Source organism: Pelodiscus sinensis, chromosome 16 (genome assembly GCF_049634645.1).
Source record: "Pelodiscus sinensis isolate JC-2024 chromosome 16, ASM4963464v1, whole genome shotgun sequence".
NCBI lineage: Eukaryota > Metazoa > Chordata > Testudines > Trionychidae > Pelodiscus > Pelodiscus sinensis.
The window spans coordinates 40173172-40194805 of record NC_134726.1 but is presented as its reverse complement, the minus strand read 5'-3'; the positions used below and the strand labels follow the sequence as shown (position 1 = coordinate 40194805).

At 54.4% G+C, this 21634-nt stretch overlaps 1 protein-coding gene across 2 annotated transcripts in view; it reads right to left on the bottom strand.

Annotated features, from left to right (window-relative positions):
- Positions 1 to 400: 400 nt before the first annotated feature.
- The window catches only part of USP31 (ubiquitin specific peptidase 31), a 60443-nt gene continuing 39209 nt past the window's right edge, over positions 401 to 21634 (bottom strand). The window contains exons 7-17 of one of the 2 annotated variants that reach the window (XM_075899942.1): positions 19478 to 19655; positions 18807 to 18918; positions 17602 to 17696; positions 16739 to 16816; positions 16229 to 16358; positions 15019 to 15138; positions 13789 to 13839; positions 12791 to 13016; positions 11585 to 11743; positions 9922 to 10074; positions 401 to 8257 (exon numbers count right to left, since the gene is read on the bottom strand). In XM_075899942.1, coding sequence (XP_075756057.1) covers positions 6711 to 8257; positions 9922 to 10074; positions 11585 to 11743; positions 12791 to 13016; positions 13789 to 13839; positions 15019 to 15138; positions 16229 to 16358; positions 16739 to 16816; positions 17602 to 17696; positions 18807 to 18918; positions 19478 to 19655 — 2849 coding nt within the window. In that variant the 3' untranslated portion in view covers positions 401 to 6710. The remainder of the gene's footprint in view (positions 8258 to 9921; positions 10075 to 11584; positions 11744 to 12790; positions 13017 to 13788; positions 13840 to 15018; positions 15139 to 16228; positions 16359 to 16738; positions 16817 to 17601; positions 17697 to 18806; positions 18919 to 19477; positions 19656 to 21634) is intronic. The other variant, XM_075899943.1, reaches the window with a different exon arrangement.

Here is a 21634-nt window from a genome sequence, read left to right as displayed (position 1 = left end):
CTCTGCGCCATGTCGCTGTGGAACGCGAGGGAGAGGGGCCCTGAGTCCAGGCAATAGCACAGGGGAGGGACAGGGGATGCAAGGCAAAGCCAAGGGGCTGAGTGGCTGCAATAGGACAATGGCATCTTGATGTGCGTCCCTGGAACAGGCTTGCAGGAGAGAAGGTGGCGTCAAACCAGGCTCAGAGAAAGGTTCTGAGCAGAGGGGGTGCATGGAGGGAGGGAGCCAAGCCGCAAGTGGGGATGAGGCCCAAAGGGAGAGGTTCGTCTGTAGCGGAGATGGAGAGAAATGGGGAAGGGCAAAGAAAGGAGTGCAGAGATGAAGGGGCAGATTTATGGGGTGAATCAGAACCTTGGGTATCCACCCCCAACCCCTGAAGGAAGCGCGTGCAGCCAAGATGCATGGTAATAAATTTATTGTATTTTATTACATTTTCCCACTTTTTCCACTTAATTCCAATTCCTTGTATTCAAAACTTCTTTCTGAAAGAAAATGATCTTTTAACATAAAAATATAAATTCTGCATATTAAAAGTGCATACACCTCGAATAATAAAACATACAAATAAATAATAAAAGGCATCACAGTCTCATGCACTTGTCCTCAAATAATTTAAAAGTCTGTATGGTACAATGTTCACCCTCAAGTAACAATAGCCGGCTTCCCAGATTACTGTACAGCTCAGAAACATTAAAATACGGAAGAGTATCAAAGGGGGGGTGATCCCCACTGCCACCGTGGTATCAGTGTACAGTGATATGACATGCAGCTTTAGAACTGTAGATATTCCAGTGTAAAATCTGAAATTTGGAGACCAGAAGAGAAACTGCATTTGTAGCAGGACTTAAAATTCAATTTTAACCAATGGTGAGGCACAGTTGGTGAGCAAACCTGTATACTCTGAAGGGCACAAGTGCGTGCTCTAGACATGTGTAGCCTGTATCCCCTTGTGTGTAACACCACCCAAGGCTGAAGAATAGCACCTAAAAACATTTCCATTTTGCACTGCACAAGTGCTACATCCTACCAAGCCTTCTTGGAAAGGATTTGTGCTGCAGGGCCTTAAGCGTGGAATAGAACATGTGTTTGCACCTAGTTTTAATCTGTGCCATTTAAACTTTGCAGATATACTGGGTGTTACTGGCTTTTTAAAAAACCCCGCTAAGCTTTGAAAGATACTGTAAGAATCTTCATTTTACCTTTATCCTGGAAAATAAAGCTTCCAATGGTAACTAATGCTTTGTGGTGCTTTTATTAAGAAAACCATGTAGCAGTTTCATCTCACCACAGATTAAAACTAAATTTCAGTTGCCCCCGCAGAGAACATGAGATACTGCCAAATTATTTCGGATTAGTAGGCAAACGACAGCAAAGAAAGAGGATTACAGTAAAATGATCTGGAATGTCATTTCAAAACAAACATGCTTTCTCGCTACCGCCCGACTGAGAACGAGGGTCCTGGAACAGATGCCACAAAGCAAGGGGGTGAGACGTGTGGCCTAGATCGGAGCAGGGACTGTGGCCTGGGAAAGATGCTCTGCAGGAGACACTCCTGTAGGGCTCACATTCCGTTTTCCAGAAGAGTGATGAACATTGCATGGCGGCTCCTCAGTTTTCTGTAATAAAAGGCCCCTCCCTCAAGAGGGGTCTGAGACCCATCTCTGAAAAGAGGCCCACTCCCTTCGACCAGCTGTTCCAACCTCCACAAGCAACTGTCCCAAGCTAAGGCCTCGGCCAGTTCTGTGCTGCTCCTGTTGGGTTGTGCACGCTCTGCCCACAAGGAGTCTGCGCTTGGAGAAAGCCAGGCTCTCTGGTGGTCACAGCATGGTGTGCAGACAGTCACGGAACAATCGGGCCTAGGACAAAGGCTCAGCATTCAGGGAGGAGCCTAGGGTCCCAGGCACCAAAGCCTGCAGTAGGCAGCGCATCACTGGCTGGGAAGTACTCCTCCGACAGCCCTGGAAAGCTAGCACCGCTCCGTCAGGCTGTCAGCGCTGCTGCAACGGGCCCCCGTGTCTCTCAACAGAAACAGAACGGGTCACTAAAACCGTGGGGAACGCGGCAGACTACGTACAGAACAGAAGAGTCAGGTTATTCTGGCTAAAGTCAACAGAAAGCCAGTTTGTTCTCCTTTTAACACTTCAGATTCCTTTTGGACTTTTACTCTACACTGCAGTCTTGTCAGCAAGCCAAAAGTCTGCAAAGGAAAGAGAATTGAAGATGTGCAAATAAAGCAAGAAACCAGATACATGCTCCCCTCTGGCGCTTGATACTTTCTGTGCCGACATGCAGCCACTTTGGAAAATAAATCTACTGAGTCAAAACCAGAGCTCCAGCATTTACCTAGCAGCTTGTGATACTGACAGTGCAATCTATAGTTTAGTAAATTGCTTGCATAGTTAATAAGTGCATGCAGTCAGGCTATAGCAAGAATTGCCATGCAAAATTGTCTTCGTTTCTTAGAAAAAAAGTTTGGTCATGCTCAAGTTTCTGCTGTGAGGAGCCAGCTCTGCATGTAGACTAGGGAACTTGCAGTGGGCTAAGCGTCCTGTAATTAGGCTGCTAGTGTTCCATCTAGAGCATGTGTGTTTTGACTTAGCCATACCAATCGCAGAAGTTTGAAAGGATTCAAGGTTTGTACATCCATCCGAAGTGAGATACCCATCACACTTACAAAGAATTGTAAGCACCAGTTTGTCTATCCAACGCAAGTAATACAAAGTACCAGGTGCCCCTATAAATACACAATTGAAAATGTGTTTACAGTTCACATACTGCTAACCGCTATCCGAACACCCTGCCCAGAAGGGGGAGCAAACGCTGTAGCTGAATCTAGCTACGGAATGAAGGCTCGGCTCTCCTGAAGTCAGAAGGCAGGACTCTGGGATTTGGAGCAAGGGAATTCATTCACACTCGACCTACCCACAGAGGCTTATAACCACGCAGGAAGCCCGCCAAGCGACTGGCTCTCCCTCCTCCGAGGACTGGGTGGCTCTGCTGGACACCAAAGCCAGGGCCAGCATTGGGACCCTACTCAAAGGATTCTCACACCGACTTGAGGAATTTTTCTCTTCCAGGTTATTGCTCTCTGGCTTTGCAGGACCTGGCCTGTGAGCGGAACAAGCTGGAGCCCAGACTCGGCCCCCCTAAGGGCTGTGCTGGCAACTCAACAGGAGCCCAACGGCTGCACCGGTCTAATGAAGTGGAGCAGGATTACGGCCGCTTGTCTAACCCAGCACTGCAGCCATGGAGCCTATAGCACCAGCAAACAGACATCTCCCCTCTTCCCCCACCTCCCCCCAGATACAGCTCCTCCAAGTCAGGCGTGAGCGACTCGGCTCCAAAGCTAAGCAAGTTACTGTAAACCAGGTACTGACAACTGCTCCAGGGCAGCCCAGGACCTTTAAAGATTTGGCTTTTAGGCCTTGCAAAACTCACAGCCAAAGGGACCCTATTGTGGGGACCCCTTACTTTAGGGTCGCATTGTGTTGGACACCACCACCCAAGTACAGCTTCTCCTTCCTCTCACATTGTAGCCAGGACAGAAAGAGGACTGATGGGAGAGAGATTCATATGTCCCCTCCCAAATCATCGCACTGGGAAGCCTCCAAAGTCATGCAGATGGGGTTATTTGTGAGGGCTTACAGGGCAGGTTCTTAGCTAAGTTTGTATTCAGGGTGGGTATTTCTGGAGCCACCATCAATTCAGGCATCACGTATCCTATCTGACATCCACAATTCAAGGGCAGCAGATGCCGAGAAAAGCAGCAAACCACCATGACACTTTCCAGATAGTTTTGCATTAGTGTTTCCATCTGCCCAGAGACAGATCTCCACTTTTAGTCCGGGCAAGCAGCATGGCCATCTGATTTTGTTCAACGCGCACAAAGTTACGTGCTTTACTGAAGAGACCACCAATAGAAATCCACTGCCCTACAGACAGACATGGTCTGCTGCATGGCTCAGCATGTCTCGTCAAACCCCCCGGCTAGCGTGCATCTGAAGGGCAGGCAGTCTGCCCCGGAACAGCCCATCACTCGCTTTCAGCAGAGATTCTCTTACACGTCCCCGGAAAACGCATGGGAAGAGGGTGATACTAAGAGTCCGGTCAATCCACCCTAGCTAAAGTAAGGGCCCCGCATATCATTGTTCCCATTTTCAACGGCACAGGAACCAACGCACGCCGAACCATTTGCAGGAGGAGGATTTCGGAGCTAGGAGTTATCAGCACATACCAGGAAAAATCTGAATTACCCACCAAACAGGGCGGCTTGTCTGTTTTTGATTTGTTAGACTATTTGGCAACAATAAACGTATTGTTCCCACTGCGGTGCCACAGCCCATATCTAAAACTGATCGCATGGTACCAGCACACAGTGCATCAGACCAATGCCAATCCAACCCCAAAGACATGGCTGCAAAGTTGCTTCAGTAAGGCAGTGAACATAAGAATTGAAGCTATCACTTGGAATCCCTAAACAAACTGTCAGCTGTATGCAATACAGGCATTGTTCAGTGAGTGAGCACACAAAGGGGAGAAGCTATTCCATAAGTAACTTTCTAATGAGATGGCATTATGCAAAGTGTCAAATTAGGCCCAGTCTATAGGGAGCTGTCAGATCGTGGTAGCACTAGCTACCAGAGCAGTCTTCCTGCTTGAATGGCTGTTGCAACAGAGGAGCTAGACATGGTTTGTGCTCTCGAGATGACGAAGCCTCACCCTAATGCACCCATATCAGAGTTTTAAGGAGACATTTACGACAAGAGGAAGATGTTCAGGACTCCTCCCTCTTCAGCTGAGTGCAAGACACAAAATCCAGTTTCACAAATCAAGATCAATGTTCTATGCTCCTTGCCCACATTGAGCGTGCTATCAGAACAGGAATGAATGGAGAAACGGCCACGTTCGGGTTTTAAACCGATCCACAACAAGGGAAGTCAAGCCGAGTACAGGAAAGCGTGACCGGCTACTGGCACTGCTTGCGGGAATCACGGCTGCGTGTCTGGCAGGGGACTTGGTCTGGATAGGTTCCCCGGTCCGCGGGCTGGATATCGCAGGTTGCATAGAGCTGTGCGCTATGCAGGAGGTCATATCTGCAAGCCTTGGGGATTAGAAGATGAAGCCACCCCGAAAGCAAATTTCTCCCCTTACTGCAGAGAACTAAGTGTAAGTGATCACGGAGCAGCTTTCCCCCACTGGTTCAGAGAGGAAATGGAAGCAAGTCTTTAGCAATAGCTATTTGTTCCAGGGTCATGGGTTACTGTAATACTGAGCAGCAAAGGTTCACAAATAGCCCTGTCCACAAACGAAGCTCACGGAGCCAGAAGTGTTTGCGTGACAGGCAAAGAATGCATGTACATCATGTAAACTGGAGATGCTCCGCGCCCGCAGGACAACTCAGCTATCATACGCCGCTGATCACAACACAGCAATTCCATACATGGAGGACACTTCTTTTCTTAACATGAGAATGCAATTCATCAACCACCCATGAATGAAAGCCAGATAACGCCATGTGTGTATCACAGGACACGAGGGACAAAAAGCCACCTCTCAGAGAGACTGTGCAAAGCTGCTGCCAATGTAGTGTTTTAACCCTGACAATCGCTCATCTGATAAGAACCCAGAACTGTCCTGGTAAGACATTGTTGCAAGCATTAGAAATGTATAATGCAGGAGAATGTTTGAATACACCGTTAGTCAAACTAGAGCCCCACAGCATGTTGGCCTGGCCATGCAGAAGTGTATTGAAACACTTGGAAAATGCAGAAAGGGACCATTTTGGCATATTCACCTCTTCTGCAGAATCTACTCCTCCCCCCCCCCACCCCAATTAGACATCTGAGCATTTGTATTAGAAAATGCTTCTCCTGGCTCCAACAATAGAGATTTTACCAGCTTCATTGCTAAGTCCAGCTATCTTTGGAGGCGTTGTAGTAACCTTGCCACCTTGGAAGTGTCACTGCTAGTGACCCGTGACCAACTGGTCATTTTCTCTGTGATTAGTGTAACACCTCAAAGGGAGCTGGAGAAGAAAGTGGAGTCTCCAGATATGGCAACAAAATGAAAGTTTACTTCATACAAAAATTAAGCCTTTTGGAATGAAAAGACAACCACTGCTCTGCACACACAGACGGGGGTACCTTTTGGATCTGTCCGGTCACTAATGCTAACCCTCCTATACTGGCTGAGTATATACCTGAGAAAAAACATTAGTGTTGAGATATTGCCCTTTAAAAAGCTTGGAAAAATGGGGGAGGGTTGGGGAAAGCACAAAGAAGCGGCAGCCTCTCCTTTTCACAGGTCTTCACATCTTCCGCAGGCAAGTCCCAGGACGCCCATTGGCATGCACAGAGGGAGCCTGCTTGGACTAACCCAAGGGAACACTCCACAGAGCACACTAGTTGCAGTCGAACAGGGTCCCAGGTTTCAAGCCTGGGGTCTGAAGAAAGTTGCCATTTCTACAAAGAGGCTTCTGTACAAGTGCTATGGGGCAGCTGCGTTCGCGTTGCGTGACTCCAGCTGGGTGCGCATGGTCCCAATGCTGGCCAGCTGGGGCTATTTGGTTTCATGGCAGAATCAAAAGGCGCTTTACCAGTTTGCAGTTAAGTTCTTCTCACACACACATTAGGCACATGAACAGAAACAACAAGAACTCAGAATAAATTAGCTCTCAGCAGAAGACAGACGGACGCCCGGATTGCAGCATCTCACTGAGGTTTCGGAGAAGGCCGTGCAGACACGTGCATGCTGGATGGTAACTTTTTCAGCGACTTGTCAGCTGACTGCGTGGCGCTGGAAGGAGCCTGTGCTCCAGGGTCTAGCTGGGAAGACTTGGCTTTGCGGTGGGAGAGCAGAGAATGCTTGGTGGGCGTGGCGTCTTTCAGGACAAGCTTCTCTTTCGCAGCCGCAGCGCTGTTCGCATGAGTGGGGGGGAGGCTGCTCTTCTCGGACTTGTCTTCCGCCCCGGTTTTACTGCCTGACTTGGTGCTGCCTGCAGCCTTTTTCGACAGCATGGTGGTCTTCCCCAGGTCGGCCGAGCGCCGGCTCTCCTTCTGCCTCAGGGCGGCTTTGAAGAAGGACAGCCCTTTCTCCTCGGACTTGCTGTCCCTCTTCAAGCCGGAGCGCATGCTGATGCTGGGGGACCTCAGGCTGGCCATGGAAGAGCTGCGCACGTGCTTGCTGTCCAGGGCTCTGCTCTCGCTCCGGGGCTGGCTGATGCGAGGGGAGCTAGTTCTGGAGCTGGAAGTGAGGCTGGTCTTATCAGAACCCAGGCTTACCTTGGAGCCCTCCCGGCTGAGGCTTCGCTCGCAAGTCCTGCTCTTCCCCGCAGAGGGCCCGCGGGCCACGGAGCTGGAAGGGGTTTTCCTGGCAGCTGCGGAGGACGGGGAAGAAACCGACTTGTGTTTCTGCTGAGCCGACGACAGAGCAGCGTCCTGGAGCTTGGCGCCAGGCTCCCTTCTAGCTGGGCCGGACGCAGGAGACGCGTGTCGCCCACTGGCCCTGGCAGGATCCGCCTTGCTTCTGGAGCGGGAAACTTTCTGAGAGGTCTTGAGAGGAGGGGCTGAGGCTGGCGAGGGGGGAGCAAGTGGGGATTCTTGGCTAGCCGAGACTGTCCTTCCTTTCCTCAGACTCCTCTCCGGCTCAGAAATGCCTCTGGAACTGGGAGACTTCTTGGGGGCGCCACCTGCCTTCTCCGAGGGCGGCCCCGGGCCCGAGGGTGCTTTCGCCTCTTTGACCGGCGAGCTCTCCACAGAGTCGCTCTGATCCACAAAAGCAATCGGATTGTTGTTATCGAAAGGGTCCAGAGCAAGGTGGCTCCTGTCCACCTGCACCGAGCTTTTCCCATATGGGTCCACGAACGCAGAACTCGATTTCCTTGCGGCCGGTTCCTCCCTGAACACCCCTTCCATGACAGCCAGCGGGGCTCTGCCCAGCGTCCTATGCTCTCGCCGGCTGCTGCTGTCGCTTGGGTCCACGTAGCTACTGGAGAGATTCCTTAAGCTGCCGAAGCAGGAGGTGGACACCTTGTCATCAGCCGCCTCCCCGATCTTCTCCAGGGCTGAGGCAGAGGTGCGGACAGGGGAATCTCCAGAGAAGCGGGAAGGAGAGTTGGAGCGCATCTGCAGCTTCGCAGACAGGGACCAGGACGGCCGGACACCGTTCTCGTTTACTGCCAGAGGGCTGGTGACAGACGATCTAGAAGACAAGCTCTGACGCTGGACACTTCTTACAAAAGGTCGAGTCGAGAACCCCCCTGCAAAGAAGGAACAACACTGTTTGGTTTGGGGGGTTTCTAGCTGACAAAGCTAAGCCAGCAGCCGCTGGGGAGGTGGGGTGCAGCCAGAAGCTATCTGGTTGTGTTAAAAGGTGAATCTGCAAGTGTTCTCTTGCCTGGGGAAACAAGATCGTTCTGTGCACTTTGAGTAGGCAACAGGGCACTAACCATACACGAGTGCTGCCTTCACATGGCTCCTGCACACAAGAACCAATGTAATTCTCAAACAAACAGAAAACAGTCTTCCAGAGGGGCTGGGCATAGAGTCAGAGACCACCGGAACTGGCAGGGACCTCCAGGGGTCATCGAGTCCAGTCCCCTGCCCTCTCAGCAGGACCAAGCACGGTCTAGACCAGTGTCTCTGAACCAGTGGGACGAGGACCCTTAGGGGTTCGCGAGAGAAGTCGGGGAGTACGTCAACAACTGAAATTTGGAGAAAACTGAATTTTTGTTTTAAGTTTTACAGCGTTCTTATTTTTGTACTTTTTACACCCAAAAAATTCACCACCTGCTCGGCTACCATTAAGTTGTTTAAACAAATGTGTTGCAATGGTAGAAAAAAAAATTGTGAGAAAACTGTAGGTACTGGAGGTATTTTTTTTCTTTTTTAAATAAAGAAGGTTGAGAAACACTGGTCTAGACCATCCTTGACAGGTGTGTGTCCAACCTGCTCTGAAATCTCTCCAGAGACGGGGATTCCACAGCCCCCCCAGGCAATGTGTTCCAGTGTTTCACCCCCCTGACAGGTAGGAACTTTTTCCTAATGTCCAACCTCAACCTCCCTTGCTGCAGTTTAAGCCCCTTGCTTCTTGTCCTGCCCTCAGAGGCCAAGGGAAACAATTTTCCCTCCTCCTTCCTGAGATAGCCTTTTAGGTACTTGACAGCTGCTGTGTCCCCTCTCAGACTTCTCTTTTATAAACTAAACCAGCCCAATTCTTTAACTTTTCCCCTCACAGGCCTTCTTTGGACCTCCAGTTCCTCCACATCTTTCCTGAACGGGACAATATTCCAACTGAGGCCTAACCAGCGCAGAGCAGAGCGGAAGAATGACTCCTCGTGTCTTGCTCATGCAGCCCAGAATCAGGTTTGCTTTTTTTTTTTGCGCAAGTGTCACACTGTTGACTCATATTTAGCTTGTGGTCCTCTATGACCTCTAGATCCCTTTCTGCAGGACTCCTTCCTAGACAGTCGCTTCCCATTCTGTATGTGTGAAACTGATTGTTCCTCCCTAAGTGGAGCACTTTGCATTTGTCCTCATTAAACTTCATCCTTTTTACCCCAAACCATTTCTCCAGGATGACCAGATCATTTTGAATTATGACCCTGTCCTCCAAGGCACTTGCAACCAGCTTGGGATCGTCTGCAAACTTAATGATCGCACTCTCTATGCCAATATCTAAATCCCTGATATTGAACAGAACCGGCCCCAAAGTGATCTCTGCGGATCCCCCCCAGCATGTCTGTGAACCATCGATAACTCCTCTGAGACTGGTTCCTCAGCATGCCCTGCCCAGCGTAGGCCGCCCACTCCATGGCCTATACTGCTATCCCAGCCGAGATCCGGCATGGAAGAGACAGGAGCCACAGGCTGGCTGGGAATTCATCGTCCCTCCCCACCCACCACGCCGGACGTGCCCACATACCATCATCTTCACTCCTCTCCCCCGTCAGCTCCACCGACTCGGAAAGCGAGGCCAGAGATGTGCGGCGCGAGGAGGCGGCCGAGGCAATGCTGGGCTGCTTGCTGCCGGGAAGCCGGCTCACCCAGTGCTCGCACAGTGAAGAGCTTGTAGAGCCTGCAGGGGGCAGGGCACAGATCAGAGAAGCAGCATGTGGCCAACTACAGAGCCCCCAGCCCACCGGCCCTCCACAAGCATGCGACATCCCTACCACTGGGATCCAAGGCGCACGCCGGGAAGCAGAGCTCAGCCTGTGACGGCCAGGGTCAGGCTGACCGCGCAACAGAGCCGCATTCCCACGTGCCGAGCAAAATGCTTCCTCCCGCAACACGCAACCTGGGGCCGGACTCAGCCCCGACTGCCTCGGACACAGGCCGAGCCTGCCTCAACACCCCAGCGACTGGCCGCAGGAGGAGAGCTGCTCCGTCCCACTGACCGACGCCCTGCTTGGCTTGGAGGGGTCCGACTCTACTAGGGAGACCAGGTTCTATTTAGATCATCACTAACTGGACGAACAAACTAGCTTCAGGTTGGCAAAAACTGGGGTGTTTTAAAATCACATTTTAGCTGAAGAATAACGCTCCGACCCCTTGCTATAGACCTTCACTCCCAGGCCCCCCCCCAGCACCTAACTGCCCCACCAACAGTACAACTTCCCCAAAGGTGAGTTTTCTTCCTTCTATGTGGGGCAGGGGGGCGAGAGAGAATCAGCCCCTCCCTTTGGGGACATTAAGTCTCCTGGGATTTCTTTAGAGGTCCCGTTCCCATCGCTCTTAGGCGGGATCCTGTAACCGGTTCGAAGCACACACACCCACCCATCCCCTTCAGCCCGGTCAGGGAGAGGCCGGGGCACGGATCGGCAGCCACGTCGCACTCCCAGCAACACCCAGCCCAGCCCAGCCCGCTAATGAGCTAACCAGCAGCCCCAGTTCAGCGAGGGCTCCTAGTCATATGCTGCCTGAGGCACTGGCACCACCACGGAGGCGTTTGTAGCGGCACCCTCTGGGCAGCCATCCTACAGCACCTCAGCAGGGAGAGCAGAGCTGGGGACATGCAGGCGGAGCTACGCACGTGGGCTGTCCTAGCAAAAGGGGACTGACCGAAGGACTGTGCGCCCATGGGCAGGGTGTGCTAGCTAACACAAGGCAGCACAGAAGCCACATGCCTCTGGCAGGGACACTCAGCTGAGGAACTGCCACCTCCCTGGGCAAGGCAAGTTTCCGTCTGCACCGGGAATGGGAAGGTCTCGCCCAGCACCGCTGTGCCAGCGGCAGTGCTAGCGGGAGCAGGCCAGCAGTGGCTTTCTCCCAGGGCTGTGCGGAACAGCCCTCTAGAGTTACAGCATTCCACCACGGCTAGCCCAAGAGCAGTGATGCAAGGAACTCCCAGTCTTCAGCGCAGAGAGGCTGCCTCAGCGGGAGCAGGCTCGGGTGACGGCTCTAGGATGGACGTGGCCTTTGGCTGCAAGCTCTCTGGGAGATCTGGCCACACACCTGAAATAACCATCCGACTGGGCAGCCACAAGTTACGCCAGCTTCCCGAGCCGGCTCACAGCAGCCCTGCTTGCCAGGGGCTGACGAGGAAGCCCTCCCTGCATTTCCACAAGAGGGGGCCAGCACGGCTTTACCTGCCACGGAGCTGTTCGCCGACCACGAGGGGATGGCCGTGCGCCGCTGGTAGAAGAGGATGTAGGCCGTCTGCTTGCAGACCTCGTTCTCTGCCAACTGCTGCACGTCGGTGTCGTCGAAGCAGTACCACAGGCCATCGACCGAGTTCTTGCAGTACGCTAGGAGACAGAGGGGGCCGGTAAAGGCCTTGGCCCCAGGCACCACTCACCTCCATCCTGCCAACCCAGCCGCAGGACCAGCTGCAAGCAACTTCTGCTACCCCCGGCTCACCCAGGCCAAGTGGGGTGGGGAGGTCCCAGATTTACTCTGTAGGCTGCCACCCTCCCAGTGGCCAGCGGGAAGCTCGCAGGGGACACCGAGACGTGGACTGCACATGCTCCGGGGCTCATCGTTGCCCCTCCTGCCCCAGAGAAGGGACCCATTTGGGGGCATTCAGCGGTCTCATCACTGAACCTGGCAGGGCTGCCTCAGTGAGAGACCGCGCGCTGCAGAACAGTGCGGAAGATCACTGGGCTGGGAGTGCAGAAGCCAAGACACTGGAAGGCGTCAAGTCCTCTGCCTCTCTCCAGCTGTTCCCTAGCGCTACAGCAGGCCCCGCAAGCGGAACATGCACACACGCTGCTGAGGCAGCAACACCGCTCCTGTCAGCGCCGACCCTTGTGGCAGGCTTTGGAAGACTTGAGTGCCTGTAAGGACTGCAGCTTTAGAGCATCTTCATCTGCAAGGAGAATGGTTAGGAAGACTGGGACCCTCGTTCTTGGAGGTTGGATTGCAGCTCACAACCCAGCACTCCCGGAGGCGTGACTCCAGACGGGCAGGGACTTGCACAAGCGTTTGCCTCTCGGGAGTCGGCAGCAGCATACAGGACTCTAAACACCTCCCCAGACCTCATCAGCATGTTCTCCAAGTACCTGGAGCTGGAGTCAGCTCTGGCTGTTTCTGGAATTGTGATCTGGACTAGCAGGGTCTGCTCATGGCTGTTGGGGAAGGCACCTGAAAAGTTTGGGACTAGAGGGCCTAGTTTCAATCCCCCGCAAGCAAGTCCCAAGAACATACCTATAAAACTGACACCAAGTGGCCCCTTTGTAGCAGCTCAGAGGGGCTACGGCTGGATTCCTGCAGGGCTGGGAAGGCAGCACACTGCGGAGGCCCCGATAGTTGCCCGCCTTTTGGAAAGCACGTGGGTCTCAAGCGAGAGCACTTGCCTGTATAGTGCCCGGCCTGCATCGTGCCATGGTGATTACACACAGCGTAGAGGTCGTAGATATAATCCTCGGGATCCCTTCCAAGGCCGTAGGGTCGCCGCCATGGGGACCAGTGAGATGGCAGACTCCAGCTACTCTGACTGCGCTTGACCACGTGAGGGGTCATGTCCAAGCCAGTCAGAGGGAACTTGACCATGTTCTGAAGTTTCATTCTTCGGTCTCCTTCCTGTTTGAAAGGAAGCGTGTGTTACTGGACGGGGAGGGGCGCCGAGTTAGGGATACATATTAATGTATTGAAAAGGATTCCCCCAAATGGAAGTGACTCCCCATAATTTGTTCCCCACAACTTAAAGTGTTTAGATTTATTATTAATTCTTATTATTATTTGTTAAGATTGTTAAATGTTTAGATTTATTATTATTATTGCCCCTTTAGAATATAATGTATTAGGTCATGTAACTTAGAACTGTTAAGAAAATAATCCTATGTAGCCAGAAACAGCCCCCCCTCTGTGGCCCAGGGCATGCTCAAGCTTGTGCAAGGGGGCTGCTTGAAATTGACATTGCAGAGATACATTGTAACAATGCATTGTCAAGCCACCAACTCTGCTATGGGGGCCAAGCCCTGTAATTGACTAAGGGCATTGTTACATAATTGACGCCTGTTCTCTTTAAAACATTGTAACTTTACTCAGCACTCCGAGAATGTTTTAAGCAATACCACCCAGAAACTTTTGTAACTACAACTTTTATTATTATACAAATACTGTCTGGGAAACATTAATTAGGGAGTGTGTGTGTGTGTGTGTGTGTGTGTGTGTGTGTGTGTGTGTGTGCGCGCGCGCGCTCTTGGATGGTGAATGAATGGCTCAGAGGTGCCAGCCTGAGAATGCAGCAACAAAGGGCTGAAGAAGGCGTCAGGTGCCAGTGCAACCAAAAGGTGTCAAGTGGAGAAAACCAAGTACTGGAGATCCACCCGATGAGATCACTGACGAGCACCTGGCAGCCACCCTGGACATCAGCATGATGCAGCAATTTCCATAGACTGGCCTAGGAAGAAATTCCTATAAGAACTGGACTAAAAGACTATGGAGTCAGAGTCCAAGGTTCTGCTGCCAGCCCACTAGGAGCTTGAGATGCGCATCTGATCAGGACTTCGCTCCCCACTCCCATCACTTGTGTACAGAGTACCTGGCCAGTATTCTGTCACAAGCAACTTCCAGGCTGGTAACTATACACAGAACTTGAATGAATGGATGTATGAATGAATGGTTTTATATATATAAGTGTATAAGGGTTAAGTAGTGATAGGAATAAGTAGTTAAACAATGTTGTTTTGCTTCTATCTTTTCTTTATTCTTTATTATTTTTACAATAAATGTGGCTTTTTGCCTTATCCCCCTCATAAGATCTTGCTTGCTTTTATTGGTACAACACGAGCTCGGGAAGGGCACGTTACCCAGCAGAGCGGGCCTGGGGGGCAAGGAGGAGGGGTGCCGAGCTCGGGAAGGGCACGTTACCCGGCAGAGCGGGCCTGGGGGGCAAGGAGGAGGGGTGCCGAGCTCGGGAAGGGCACGTTACCCGGCAGAGCGGGGCCTGGGGGGCAAGGAGGAGGGGTGCCGAGCTCGGGAAGGGCACGTTACCCGGCAGAGCGGGGCCTGGGGGGCAAGGAGGAGGGGTGCCGAGCTCGGGAAGGGCACGTTACCCGGCAGAGCGGGGCCTGGGGGGCAAGGAGGAGGGGTGCCGAGCTCGGGAAGGGCACGTTACCCGGCAGAGCGGGCCTGGGGGGCAAGGGGGAGGGGTGCCGAGCTCGGGAAGGGCACGTTACCCGGCAGAGCGGGCCTGGGGGGCAAGGAGGAGGGGTGCCGAGCTCGGGAAGGGCGCATTACCCAGCGGGGCGGGGGCGCGCGCCGAGCTCGGGAAGAGGGGGAATGCACGATGCAGAAGCACAGCCGTGCCGTAAGCCGCTCCTTCCTCCAGAGACTCCTGCGCCACCGGCGAGGAAACCCGAGGGCGGCTGCAGAGCGAGCGCAGCGGCAGGCAGAACGCTCAGCACGGCGGCTGGGGCAGCACTCCCAGAGCACACGGGCAGGTGGCCACACTAGCCCCTCCAGTCGGTCTCGGTGAGCCCAAAAGGCCACTTGGGCAGCGTCGCTGCAATGCGGCCCAAGGCCTCGCCCCGGCAGCCCAGCCGTTCCCAGCCCCCCGCCCCGTGTGCGCCTGCCTTACCTGTCTGAACCTCTTGAGGTGTATGATGAGGACATCGGGGAGGGTCCAGAGGCTCAGTGTGATGCTCCCCTGCTGCAGCTGCTTGCAGTGGGGGCAGCGCCAGGCATCGTCCGGAGCAAGCTAAGAGCAAGGAGCATGAGCAGCCGTTAGCCGGCAAACATCCCAGCCATTGCTCAGGCAGCGTCCCCGGCTGGCCCCCAGCTCTCTCCACACTCAGTGCCCAATGCACAAAGGGGGCAGGGGCAGGAGCCCTCCCGCCAGTGCAGCGGGGCAGAGCACCCAGAATCGAGGGGCCAAGCGGCCAGGCCTGGCAGCAGGACACTTGCCCAGGAGAGGAACCCGTCCCTCGCCGGTTACGCTGGATGGGCACAGGCGTGTGTGTGGCAAGGGAAGTGCCTGGAATCCCGCGGTCGCTCTTGGCGACAGGCACGCTCAGCACAGACGCGAGCTGGCCAGGCAGCCTGGCGCCCCGGGGACTGCCCGCGCCCAGGTGAGGCTGCAATAGTGCCCAAGGGCTTTACACCAGGCCGTTGGGTGGTGAAATCTAAGGACAGGAATCTGAGCCAGTTTGGGGCTGGTGCCTGGCTCCCAACAGCCTGCCCCGAGGGTGGCACTCGAGTGCCTGAGCCACACAGAATAGCTTGAACTTCGCTTGGGACGACTCGGCTGTCGACGGACTGACAGCCTCCTGCCACAAAAGGTAGGGCCCGGGCCAGCCCATTGCGCGGGGAGGCACGTAGCTCCCGGGGGCACATTCGCCTCCCTCCCAGCCGCACGCTCACCCCCACAGAACATCCCCTTCCGACGCCGAGAGACGGCTGCTCACAGCACCGGACACCAAGCGAGCGGTCTCTAAGCCCCCAGCCTAAAGATGCTTCCACAAGAGGGGACCCCCCCCCGCCTTCCCAGCAGCGCGCAGTGCTAGACGGAGAGGAGCCCAGAGCATGCTGTGCTCCCCCCGCACCTTCTGGGCTGCCTCAGACTTGGGAACACGCCAGCAGATCCCCGCGGCTCCAGGCCAGCACAACGACTTTGGCTGGAAGCATTACCCGGGGAAAGGGGGCTCTGCCGAGGAGGAGCAGGATTTGCACGCGGGGCTCTGACGCTCCGCTAGCCCGCTGCTCAGTCTAGGCTGCACAGGCTGCGCGTACAGCAGCCGAGAAGATGGCATACATCCCCCCAGCAACAGGGGCCCCGCCTGGACTCCTACCTGTTCCTCTTTGGTGTAAAGCTGGAAACACTGCGACAAAGAGCAGGACTGAGGCTGATGGTGAAGCTCCCGCTGCTGCCGGACACTTTCGGAGTCTGGGACGTACTCATCCTCCACAGTCACAAACAAACTGCGGCAGGAACAAGGCACTTACAGGCTGCCCCAGACCCCCCACCCTCCCGCCCACCATGGCACACGGGCCACTGCAAGGCTGGAGCGACTGCTCGCTTGGTCTCCGCACAGGGAGCCCGCACTGCCCTGGTAAGGGGCAGAGAATGCAGTGGAGGCAAGAGGGGAAAGCCAGTTCCACTAGGGCTGGATCGGACAGCGGAAAGCCTCCCCGTGGATTTCCCTTCCGGCCGCTGGCACGAAGGGGAGCTGGGCACATGGAGCAAGTGGCCACTGTCAGAGTCCAGGCGTCAGTAGCTCCATGCTGCAATCTTTACAGCCACAGCCTGCGCCTGAGCAGCTCAAGCTGGAACAGCTGGCCGCACTGCCCGCCATACTCACTAGTCTTTAGTCTCTCTGTCCCATTCTACCACGAGCTTCACGTGAGCAGTGCCGCCGTGCCCGCAGGATTTCAGTGCCCTGGAGACAGGCAGACACTGAGGGTTAGAACAGCAGTGACTCGAGAACCCGAACTGTATCGACGGCCCTGCCCCATCCCACCCGAGCTAAGCTAGCCGGGCCCCGGGAAGTAGGACCGGAGACGCAAGCCTTTCGGTTTAGCTACTATTGCCCCACACCGGCTACACTGACACACCGGCTACATCGACACACTCCAGCAGCAACAGCTTCTCCATGCAGCTGCATCCATTAGAGTTGCCAGATACTCTGTGGAATTTTCCTTTGCGCTATCAGAAGGGAGTGAAAAACAATACCAGGAATCAGCTACTTGCCAGTCCATGTGCCAGACTGCAAGGACAACTCCTCCAACAGCCAGGTCTGAAGCCAGCAACATGTGACCAAAGAAACGTGGCATGAACCAAAACTTCTGTGCTAGGGGAAGGCAGGATCACTAGCCCATGTGCCACTCTGGGGCAGGGACGTGGTAGAGTCCAAAGCACCTTCCCGATTTGCCTTCAACTTGCGTCTCGTGCCGGTAACTGCCTGCAAGCTGAACGCTCCAGGCTAGAGATGGTCTTGCGGGCACGGCCCTTGCTCGTGGCTTGCAGCCATTTTACTCTTAGCCTTTTCCCACTCGCTGGCACCCCTGTCAGAACGTCATCTCCTTCCCCCCATTTCCACTCACAGGGAACGTTCTTACAACAGATCACACGCTAGGGCCTCCAGGTTTGAACGTGCCCCACAGCGATGCTGTGAGCTGGCCACGCGAGCAGTGAACGGGGAACGCCGGCCCCGGCCATGCTTACCGCTCCACCGTGGGGTGGCACAGGGGCCTCTCCTCCTGAGGTAACAGGTACGTTATGCCCACAGCACTCACCACCCGCAAGCTGAATGGACAAACCTACGGGAAGAGAAGTGACGGAGGGGAGATTCATTCCCAAGGGCCGCTTGCCCCCACACGGGCCGACAGGGCCTGCCCCGAGCGTGCGTGTGACAAGGGAAAACAATCAGCGTCCGCCCTCGTGGAGACTGTGCCAAGAGCAGATGTTCCTGCACCTGAAGCCAGCACAGGGACACCCGAAGGAGTGGAGGTTTGGGAGAATCACCACGAACTCTTCCCTAGGGAGCAGGCAGCACCTCCTGGCCCCTCCTCAACCCGGGCTTACTCCAGCAAGCACGCCTGCTCCAGGCCGCCTGGCGTGTCTGTGGGACCCTTTCCTGAGAGATCTGCAGCATGAGGCCGACGCTCCCACCTGCGGCGTTCGGGAAGGAACGGGACGGGTCTGGGGGAAGGCGCAGCTCTCCCTATTGCCTGCGGGCTGATGCATGGCTGGACTCGCCCGCTGGCAGGCAGAGTTCGAGTCAGACTGCTAACGGCAGAGCTGGCCTGTCTGCCATCCCAACTGCGCGGTCTGAGGCTGACGGAGTAGGGGTGGGCGGAAAATGAGCAAGAATCTCACTGAGGCAAAACTTCCCTTGGCACGGACAGGCGGGAAGATGTTCACAGCCCAGGCCGAACACCAAGGAACCTTCTCTGGCTGGTGACCTCCCCTGACCGCAGCGCCCCCGAAGACTGATGGCAGCCGGGCCCGCAGCCGGCTGAACCCGGGCCCAGAGACGCCGCCCCCCCAGGCATCACACTGGCCCCCGCTCAGGGTTTGCTCTCCCCCATGCAGAGCGTATGGCTCTGTGTAGCCTGAAGGGCTCTGCTCCAACGGATGCAAGAGAGATGCCTGGCCGCTGGTTTCAGCGCGCAAGGAGTGAAAGCAGAGCTCTTCCAGCATGCCGCTCTGGGGAAAGGCAGCAGACTTCACCCAGCCCAGCAAGGCCAAGCACCCAGCTGGTGTGCAGGGTGGCAGAACACAGGCTGTCAGACTACATGGTGCCCCCCCCCCATGTATTTCACTCCAGGAACGTCCTCTTGCCACCTCCAATTCCTTGGCGTCTGCAGCAGCTTCCAGCTACCAAGACAAAAGGTGGCGGCTCCAGAAGCAGCAGCAGCCCGTCTTACCTGCATGCAGGCCGAGGGCCGCAGGATATACTGCATTTTCTCCAGGATTTCCTTCTGGAGCAGATCCCACTTAATTGTTTTCTCCAGGTGCAACACAAAGGGCTGACCAAACCTACAGAAGGGAGCAATGTTGCCAGAGGCTGGTAAATTAGCAGCCTTTTGGAGGGGATAATCCAGTTGCATCCGCCGCCCCTTCCTCTTCCGGCACGTCTACTGCGCAGCACTGAAGAGCATCAACCCTGCTAACGCCTGGAGTTTCAAGCCAAAGATTTCAGAGTAGGAGATTTCATACTCTGGGAACTTCCCACAGCGGCACAAGCAGGGTCCACTGCAGTCCCCGCCCACACCGGTTCCCCACTGGGTCTGTCTCCCCTGCCCACCCGACACCGTGCTGGGGGTAACTGGCTCAAAGCCGGCCCCCCATTTGCGTTCACAGAAATTGCACCCGTTGACTGCAGATTCAACCACTAGCAGTTTCAAATGAATCCAATGGCTACCCCCCTGACCACGGGTGAGTGGGCCAACGAGACTGCCCGTCCCTCTGGTTCCCAGCCCCAGTTCAGACTTCCCACTGCAGCCCCCGAGACACGTCTGTCGCCATCGCCGCCCGTGCAGAGATGCAACAGCAAACCCTATGGAGGCCACAAGCAGAGAGGGAGCCTGGGGTTTACCTCTTCCCCTGCTGACCGGTAGATGCTCTGTTGCAGACCAGCAATACGATCTTGTCTCTTGCTGCTGACCGAGTAGAGGTCTCCTGTTTTCCTGACTTCCCCACCCCTTGCGCCAGAGAGGTTTTGTGGTGCTCAGGGTCGTATTTCAAGTTATTCAGGTTATTGTTCAAGTGAATTCCTGAAACATTAGGAGGAAAAAGGCATTTTAAATTCTCTTCCTCTACCACTGTGCCCTCCACTTACAAAGGCGTACCATCACGCGCTCTTCATTGTGGCTTACAACAGCATGGCAGTGGAAAATCAAGAGCTTCTAGATTGAAAGGAATCAAACATAAATGACTCAAACATGTGAGTTCAATAAGTTCTATTACACGTGTGAATATTTCTATATAGCAGACATTATAGCACGCCCCCCCCTTACACTGGAAACCCAGTTCAATTGTTCACGTATGCACCTGGAGTTTGAGATCAGCTCGTTCTGTTTGCCTGCCGAAGGAGAATGGCTTGAAGGAGGAAACGAAAACCTTTGCTCGCTTGCAAACACACGTTTTGCTTTTATTCCCCTACATTCCGCTCCCAGGTGTTTCTTCCTCTAGTTGGTGAAAAGCGAACTCTGCCAAGTTGCTAATAGAGCTCCAGCAAATCTAGCTTCCTTTGGCCTTCTCTGCTTGTGCACCCGCAGCATGCAGGTCAGCTGGAAAATGCATGAACTGACTGGAGCACATGTTCACACCAGCTGCTGCAGAGAGGACAGGAGAAATTCAGGGCTTTCATTCTGCAGAAGCGGAGTTATTTCCATTGACATGAACAAGAGCATCCAGACTGGAAGACAACCGGGGCCTGTGGGCCTTACAGAAGGGTGCGTTTTGTTTATTCCCATTTTCATAGCAAATTGTTAGCTTCTTGGGGGGTGTCAGTTCAGAGAACTGCCAGGCTCCAGCTGCCAGCGTCCCACAACGCCCCCACTTTGGTTGGTGGATCAGACGGGCCCCACAAGGAGCTTTAATTATTGCGAGGGTTGAAGGTCAGACAAGCCCTAAATTAGCCTCAGTCAGGCAAGAGGTCGTGAAAGCAAAGATGCGAGCAGCTGACAGGAAAGGGCATGACGTTTACACGGCCAGTGTGCAAGAGGAGTCTGGCTCTACCCTCAGAGCATGCAGGCTGGGGGACGAGAAGAGGAGAATGCGTGTTGCTCAGGAGACGGGACCAGACATATTGACTTAACGGGACATTAACTAGGCCCTAAAATGCAAAAATTAAGTTTTGCCAACCCTTCCGAAGGGCCCAGGGCAGAACAGAGCAGGACGGCAGCGTCTTCAGCCAAAAGTAGGGAGACAGCAGCAGCCGTGGTGCACTGACAAACCTAGGATAGCTTCACAGGCGGGGTGGGGGATGCACCAGTACGAAGATAGACAGCTGTGTGGGAGATGGTAAAGCATCGAAGCCCGGTGGGAAGGGAGTTCTGCTCACCGTGGCTTGGGGAACCAAAGGTGCGGAGGATCAATCCTCTTCGGTGAAGGCAAAGCTGTGGGAGTCCCCGGGGCAGAGAAAGGAAGCTGGCCAAGGGCAAGGTCTGAAGACACTCCTTTTGCTGCCAAAAGCAGGCCACGGTTGAGAGCCATGGCAGAACTATCACTCCCTTTGAGCCAAGCAATGGCTGTTTGTAAGATTCCTATGGGTGCCAAGCGGGGAACTTCAAACCAGAATGGAGGCAACGGACTCTTAGGGAACCACAGAGCATGGCCCACGCTCTAGAAACTGCATGAGAATCGGGTCTCAAGCTCTCATCCAAAGCACTTGTGTTCCCAGGCAAAAGGGGCTTGTGAAATCTCAGCCCCATCGGTTTAAGAGGCAAAGGATGCCTGGTGGTCAGACAAGGCCATGCAGGGTTACAGGCTGTGCGCCGGTCTGTTAGCCGAACAGAAGTAACGGCACAGCTGCCGCCCAGGGAACACCCCTGCCTAGGCACTTGGCCTACGTGCTCCCCTAGATCTATCGAGTGTAGGAAGACAGGATGACACTCTGAAGGGTGTTAAGGACCATCAAAGGTCTTGCTGCGACTTGCGAAGGGGATTTCCTAGGAAGCGCCGGGAGATGAGGGGTATGCAAATTCTAACCTCCAGAGCCAAACTCTTGAAAATACGCCCTGGAGAGAGA